Below are 7,746 nucleotides of genomic sequence, written 5' to 3'. Positions count from 1 at the left end.
TCAAAATTCCACCATTTTGTGGAACGTCGGATGTGGAGGCATACTTGGAATGGGAAAGGAAGATAGAACATGTGTTTGATTGCAACACATTCAGTGAGAATAAGAAGATGAGACTTGCCATTGCCGAATTCACTAACCATGCGGAAAATTGGTATCAACATCTCAAATCCGAGAGAAGGAGGAAAGAGAAGGATCCCATTGAAACTTGGAAAGAACTTAAAGAAGCCATGAGAAAGAGGTATGTTCCAAAACATTATGAAAGAGATTTGAGAACTAAATTGCAAGTTTTGAGGTAGGGAACAAAAAGTGTAGCTGAATATTATCAAGAGATGGAAACTTTGATAGAAAGAGCAAATATTCGAGAAGAAGAAGAAGACACCATGTTTAGATTTCTTGGAGGTTTAAATCGAGAAATTGCTCATATCGTTGATAGGTATCCACAACTATACTTGGAAGATATGTATTATTATGCAATCAAAATTGGAGAACAATTGAAAGAAGAAAAGGAACATTCCAAGAGGTATAATTCTAAAGCTAATACCTTTTCAAATTCTAATGTTTGGAACAAGGATGGTTTTGTGAATAAGGGTGAAGGAAAAGAGAAGTTTGTGGCTCCTAAAAGAGTGCAAGCCGAGAGCATCTATACTAAAAAGAATGAAGCTTCAAAGGAGGAAAGAGAGAAATCTAGTTCCATTCAATGTTCAAAGTGCAAAGGATTTGGGCACATGAGCAAAGATTGTGTCAATAAAAAAGTCATGGTCATAGGAAACGGAATTATTGATTCGAAAGATGAATGTGATGAACAAGGTGGCCAACTTGAGGAAGAATCCAAAGCCTTTGATGATGAGTACATGAAGGTAACTTCATATCCTTAGTTGCAAGAAGAGTACTTAATGTGCAGATCAAGGAGGATAAAATTGAAGATCAAAGGGAGAACTTATTTCACACAAGGTGTTTGATTGAAGGAACCCCATGGAGCTTGGTGATTGATAGTAGAAGTTGCACAAATGTAGTAAGTAGTTTTCTTGTAAAAAGACTGCAGTCCATTACTCGTCCACATCCAAAACCATATAAACTTTATTGGTTAACAAACAAAGGAAAATTGAAGGTAAACTCCCAAGTTCTTATTTCTCTTACTTTGGGAAGATATAAGGATGAGGTTTTTTGCGATGTAGTACCTATGCATGTGGGTGATATGTTATTGGGCCGACCTTGGCAATAGGATAGAGAAGTTACATATGATGGTTTGTTGAACAAGTACACTTTTACTTTGAATGGGAAGAAGTTTACTTTACTTCCATTATCTCCATATGAAGTACAATGCGATCAAGTGAAATTAGAAAAGAAAAGAAAAGAATTTGAGGATCAAGAGAGGAGAGAAGAAAGTAAGTTAAAGGAGAAGAGCGAAAAAAAAGGAGAAAAGTGAGGGGCAAAAGGTGAGTGAAAACCAAGAGACAAAAAGAGTGATTTTGAGGAAAAAAGAAAGAGTGTGAGTTTGGTTATAAGAATGGGGAAAGAGAGGAATATGTTTTCTTTCGAAGCAACAAACTTTTTACTTATATGCAAAGGAATGTGTTTAGTAACTGAATCTAACTCTAATGATGGTTTGCCTAGTGCTTTTAAAGCTCTTTTGCAGGAATTTAATCACATGTTTCCACATGAAGATGCACCTATAGGTCTACCTCCTTTAAGAGAAATTGAGCACAAAATTGACTTCATACCTGGGGCAACACTTCCAAATATGCCTACAGGACTAATCCAATCGAGGCCAAGGAAATCCAAAGGCAAGTAGAACTCATGGATAAAGGTTATGTTCGAGAAAACATGAGTCCTTGTTCGGTTCCAGTCATTTTAGTACCTAAGAAAGGTGGATCATGGAGGATGTGTGTTGATTGTCGAGCCATCAACAAAATAACAGTAAAGTATCGACATCCTATTCCTAGATTGGATGACATGCTAGATTGAATTACATGGTGCAATCTTGTTTCCTAGATCGTACCGACATCCATCAAATTCGAATGCATGTGGGAGATGAGTGGAAAATGGCTTTCAAAACAAAGTTTGGTCTTTATGAGTGGCTTGTTATGCCATTTGGTCTTACCAATACACCAAATACTTTTATGAGCCTAATAAATCATGTTTTGAGAGAATACATTGGAAAATTTGTTGTGGTATACTTTGATGATATTCTTGTTTACTCTAAAAACTTGAATGAACATGTTGCATGTCAAGACAATTTTGCTTAAACTTAGAGAAGAAAAACTTTATGCCAATTTCAAAAAGTTTAGTTCTTGTCTAGACCAAGTCAATTTCTTAGGATTCATTGTTGGAAAGGATGGGGTGAAAGTTGATGAAGAAAAGGTCAAGGCTATTCGAGAGTGGCCAACACCCACCAATGCAACCGAGGTGAGATCTTTTCATGGTTTGGCTAGTTTTTATAGAAGGTTTATTAAGGATTTCAGTAGCATAGCTTCACCATTGAATGAACTTATTAAAAAGAATGTGAAATTTGAATGGAAAGAAAAGTAAGAAAATGCATTCAATGAATTGAAAGATAAATTGACTAATGCACCTTGTCTTGCTTTACCTAACTTTGACCAATCTTTTGAAATTGAATGTGATGCAAGTGGGATAGGGATTTGAGCTGTTTTGATGCAAGAAAAGAGGCCAATCATGTTCTTTAGTGAGAAGCTAAATGGAGCACAACTTAGCTACCCACATATGATAAGGAATTACATGCACTTGTAAGGGCTTTGTAAGTTTGGCAATATTACTTGTGGCCAAAAGAATTTTTCATCCACACGGATCATAAAAACTTGAAGTACCTTAAAAGCCAAACAAAGTTGAACAAGAGGCATGCTAAATAGGTAGAGTTCATTGAGACATTTCCATATGTCATTCATTACATGAAAGGTAAGGATAATGTTGTGGTTGATGCATTATCAAGAAGGTATGCATTGTTTTCTTCCCTTAGTGTAAAAATTCTTGGTTTTAAACACATGATTTATTTGTACAAAGTATAGACATCTGAATTTCATGATGTGTATATTCAATGTTTAGAAGGGAAAAACGTGCATGATTATATTGTGTTTGATGAAATGCTTTTTAGGAAAGGAAAACTTTGTATTCCTAAGTATTCCATTCGAGAATTGCTTGTGAAGGAAGCTCATGAGGGAGGATTAATAGGGCATTTTGGGGAATTTAAAACATATAATATGTTGACATTTTTATTGGTTGAAAATGAGAAAGGATGTGAATAAAGTGTGCAAACAATGTTTCAAATGTAAGGAGACTAAGTCTAAGATGACAACCTCATGGTCTTTACACACCTTTAGATGTTTCTAGTGAACCTTGGGTTGACATTAGCATGGATTTTGTTTTCGGACTACCAAAAACTAGGAGACATCATGATAGCATTTTTGTGGTAGTTGATAGGTTTAGTAAAATGACACATTTCATACCATGTAATAAAACAGATGATGCTACTAACATAGCTAATCTATCCTTTAGGGAAGTGGTTAGATTGCATGGAATTCCTAAGACCATTGTTAATGCTATAGATGCAAAATTTTTAAGTCATTTTTTAAAAGTTTTGTGGGGTAAATTAGGAACTAAGCTTTTGTTTTCAACAACTTGTCACCCACAAACCGATGGGCAAACTGAGGTGGTTAATAGAATATTGGGAACTTTGCTTAGGTCATTAATGTCTAAAAATCTCAAGTCTTGGGAGGGTACTCTACCTTTTGTAGAGTTTGCTTACAATAGTATACATAGCACCACTCATTGTTCACCTTTTGAGGTTGTGTATGGCTTTAATCCATTAACTCCGTTAGATTTGTCACCCTTGCCATCTAATATGTTTACTAGTGATGCAGTTGTTTCAAGAGCAGAATACATAAAAAATTTGCATAAAGAAGTCAAAGAAAGGATTGAAAATAAGAATCAAAAGCTTGTCGATAGCAAGAACCAAGGGAGAAAGAAAATGATTTTTAAACCCGGTGATTGGGTTTGGGGTCATCTACGAAAGGAAAGGTTTCCAGATCAAAGGATGTCTAAACTTCAACCAAAAGGAGATTGTCCATTTCAAGTGATGGAGCGAATCGATGATAATGCCAACAAATTGGATCTTCGAGGTGAGTACAACATAAGTTCTACTTTCAATGTGGCTGATTTGAGGACAAATCCTTTCAAAGAAAGGAGGGATGATATGAATTCAACCATTGAACCATTGCATGTACCTAAAGGGCCAATTACAAGAAGCAAGGCAAAGAAGATTCAAGAGGCATTCACACTACATCTTCAAAAACTAACAAATTCACAAGAACCGACAAATAATTTTGAGACCAAAGTCTTATATAATGTTAGTTCAATGAGTCAAGAAGAGAATGACATTATGGTACGAGAAAAATCCTATAATTTGGAAGATGACATGGTAGTCAAAAAAATTGTGTAGATTTTGTGAAGAAAATGTTGTCAAGTGTGCACTGCATGGGAAAATGTGATGTCAGACCTTGTCAAACGTGTATAACTACGTTGCCACCTTCTAGAGGAGATATTTAAGGTAATTTGAAGACTTTCTACATTCCTTGTTTTGCATTTTGACTTATAATTTAGTATGCAATTAAGTTTCAAGTTTCTAGATGTTATTTTCTACAATTTGCGATTAATTGTATTTGAATGACTTTTGAGTTTCTTATCCACGACCATTTGGCCTATAAAATGGCTTTTAATGTTCTTCAAAATTAAGATTATCGATAGTAAAAAGCTTGTGCTTATTATCCTTTCCATGCTATCTTCTTTTTTTCTTTAAATCACTTCACCTGTTTCCTTTTTTTCTTGTGTCTCTTTATCTTCTCATTTAGTTTTCTTACTTCATTACACTAAGCTTGTTGAAAAAAAAAGTTCGTGAAAAAAAAAAAGAAAATAAAAGTGTTTTTCTTGTGACCTTTTTTCTTCTTATATTTCCTTTATATTTTAGTATACTTGCTAAAAAATTAGAAAAATAAATTGTGTTTACATCTTTCCATAATTTAAAAAAAAAACTTCGAGATTTTGTGATTTTTGGAATTTCTTGCATGATTCTCACAAGAATACTATCAGATTTGCTGAAATTAAGATAGTAGAAGTCTTATGATATGTCTCATCGAAGAAGAAATTATCATGCGGCTTACGACAATAATGATAATTTTTGGAAGAATCTTAGACAAAGTTTGGCTGAGTTGCACCACTCCATTGATTACATAGGCCAATTGAATGAAACATTGAAGTTGCAAAAGCTAGCAAGAAAGAATCATGCCACACGAGCCATTGAAAATCAAGAAGATAGTTAATTGCCAGAAATTGATCAACCAATTTCAAATGATGGAGTTCATCCACAAGTGAAAAAGGAAGATTCCATTGGTGATGTTATTGAAATGAATGACGGTGATCATCAAAGTTTGAGAGATGAATTAAAGGGTAAAGTAGTTATAGAAAGTGTGGAGAAATTTGAAGTATGTGTTGTATATAACACCATAACAAATTCTGTAGAGAAAAGTGAGGGTAGTGTGGAAATTGAGAAAATATCAAAAAGTGAGAAATTAGAGTCAAAAGAAAAATAAGAGAGTGTGATTAAGAGTGGAATGGAAAATATTCATGTAAGAAAAATCTTGGGAGTAGTTTTCCAACGGACGTCTTTCTTATTTTTTTCCTTGTGAAATATATTGAATTGAAGACACGATGGGAGATGGCCAAGTTTGAAATTTTTCATCAACAGTGTGCTACAAAGGAATTTTACATTTGATTTTGGAGGAGATGAGACTTTAAAACTTCTTTCCAAAGTTCGAGAAGATGATTATAAAGTTGCGTTACAAGGTCATCTAAGATTCGAGGACGAATCTTCTTGAAGAAGGGGAGAATGATAAGCAAATAATTGGCAATGACTAGGAGTTAGAGTATTAAAAGATTTGCTTCCAAGTTAAGCTTCCAAATATGAAGAGTTGCAACCCTTCAAGAATCAGAGCCACCAAAAGTCATAATGAATTTGAAAATTCAGATTCATTCACATATTTAATATTTAATGTATCAATTTATAATAATGTATTTACATTTATGGAGGTTCATGTATATACATACCTATGTAATTTTGTCATTTGGAACAACACTTTGAATTTGAATGAAATTTCATTAGAGTTTATTATCTCAAGCTTTATGCTTTTTCTTTGTATTCTTGTGTTTAGAATGCATGTATTAGAACTTTCAATCTAGTTTGATCAATTAGATTGTGGAGAGTTCGAAATCTTGAAGTTAGGAACAAGTTCTTCTTTCTTCTTGATCATCGATCGATCTTCCAAGCCAAATCTATTTAGCTTTCTTAGGGTTGTTATCATTTTGTTTATTGAGGGTTATTCTTATTATCGTTGTGGGGGTTCACCTAGAATAAGGGGAGTTCTCATATGTGATTGAGGTAGTTCTCTTTATCAGTCTATCTTACAGTCCTTTAAGATGTTTTGGTGCAGCATCTTCGTATTGCTTGCGTATGTCAGTCATGAGGTTGGTCGTCTTTTGAGGAGTTTTTTATGGAGGGGTAGTATGGAGAGTCGAGGTGGTGCGCAGGTTGCATAGGATGAGGTGAGCTTGCCGAAGGGTGAGGGGGGTTGCTATTATGAAGCTGCTTTGGCTTCTTTTAGTTAAGTTTGGTTCTTATGCATCTTGGAGAAGAGTTCTTTACCTGTATGGACGAACTTTGACACGAAGGGTCAAAGAGTTTGGAAAGGACGAATTTCGGGTTTCTACGTGTTGAAATGTGCTCTCAGTTAAAGTTTGTCGAAATTTGGTTTAAAAGTTACTTATGAACCCTGGATAGGAATTTTGTACTTGTATAGATGAACTTTGGACCAAAAGGTCAAGAAAGAGTCCAAGAATGATGAACTTTAGGTTTCTGCTTGTCAAAATGTGCTCCAAGTCTTTTTGGACGAAGATTGGTTGAAAAGCTACTTATGGACCCTAGAAAGGAATTTTATACCTACGTGGATGAACTTTGACACAAAGGGTAAAGAACAAGACTAAGAAGGTTGAATTTTAGGTTTCTACTTGTCGAAATGTGCTCCAAGTCCAAATTTTGAAGAATGTTGGTTCAAATGATATTTATGAACTGTGGAGAGGAGTTTTGTACCAGTGTGGACGAAGTTCCACAAAAAAGGTCAAGAAAGAATCTGAAAAGGATGAACTTTGAGTTTCTACATGTCGAAGTCTGCTATAATTCAAAATTTGGACAAACTTTGGTTCAAAAGGAACTTATGATTCTTGGAAAGGAATTTTGTACTTGTGAATATTAATAAAGAGTCCCAAAATGAAGAACTTTGGGTTTCTACTTATTGAAATGTGCTCCAAGTAAAAATTTGGATGGAGTTTGGTTCAAAAGTTACTTAAGAACCCTAGAAAAAATTTTTGTACCTATGTAGAGGAACTTTGGCACAAAGGGTAAAGAAAGAGACTACAAAGGACGAAGTTTAGGTTTCAACTTGTCAAAATATGCTCCAAGTCCAAATTAGGAAAAAGTTTGGTTAAAGAGATACCGATGAACCCTGTAGAAGAGTTTTGTACCAATGTGGACAAACTAGACACAAAAGGTCAAAAAGAGTTCGAAAAGGACGAACTTTGGAATTCTACATGTCAAAGTCTGCTATAATTCCAAATTAGGATGAACTTTGGCTCAAAAGGTACTTATGAACCCTGGAAAAGAGTTTTTTCCCTGTGTGGATAAAC

General features: G+C 34.6%; 1 protein-coding gene across 1 annotated transcript; it reads left to right on the top strand.

Annotated features, from left to right (window-relative positions):
• The first annotated feature begins 329 nt into the window (after positions 1–329).
• LOC120090631 (uncharacterized) lies at positions 330–6,603 on the top strand. Its single transcript, XM_090306944.1, has 7 exons — positions 330–857; positions 902–1,012; positions 1,637–1,784; positions 2,914–2,950; positions 3,110–3,252; positions 3,336–4,234; positions 6,475–6,603. The coding sequence occupies exons 1-7, from the start codon at positions 330–332 to the stop codon at positions 6,601–6,603; spliced, it is 1,995 nt and encodes a 664-aa protein (XP_090163070.1).
• The last annotated feature ends 1,143 nt before the right edge of the window (positions 6,604–7,746 follow it).

This window comes from Benincasa hispida, chromosome 11, assembly GCF_027475165.1.
Source record: "Benincasa hispida cultivar pf3 chromosome 11, pf3_genome.v1.1, whole genome shotgun sequence".
In the NCBI taxonomy this organism is placed as follows: domain Eukaryota; kingdom Viridiplantae; phylum Streptophyta; class Magnoliopsida; order Cucurbitales; family Cucurbitaceae; genus Benincasa; species Benincasa hispida.
The sequence above is the reverse complement of the archived record's forward strand: the minus strand, read 5'-3'. Positions and strand labels throughout refer to the sequence as shown.

Bases quoted from the DNA above. Each gene is read 5' to 3' on its own strand.
- LOC120090631 (XM_090306944.1), top strand. From the start codon at position 330: ATGGAAACTTTGATAGAAAGAGCAAATATTCGAGAAGAAGAAGAAGAC. The intron at 1,013-1,636 runs GTAAGTAGTTTT...GCTCTTTTGCAG, and splicing joins GTAGAAGTTGCACAAATGTA to GAATTTAATCACATGTTTCC. The intron at 1,785-2,913 runs GCAAGTAGAACT...ATTACATGAAAG, and splicing joins GAGGCCAAGGAAATCCAAAG to GTAAGGATAATGTTGTGGTT.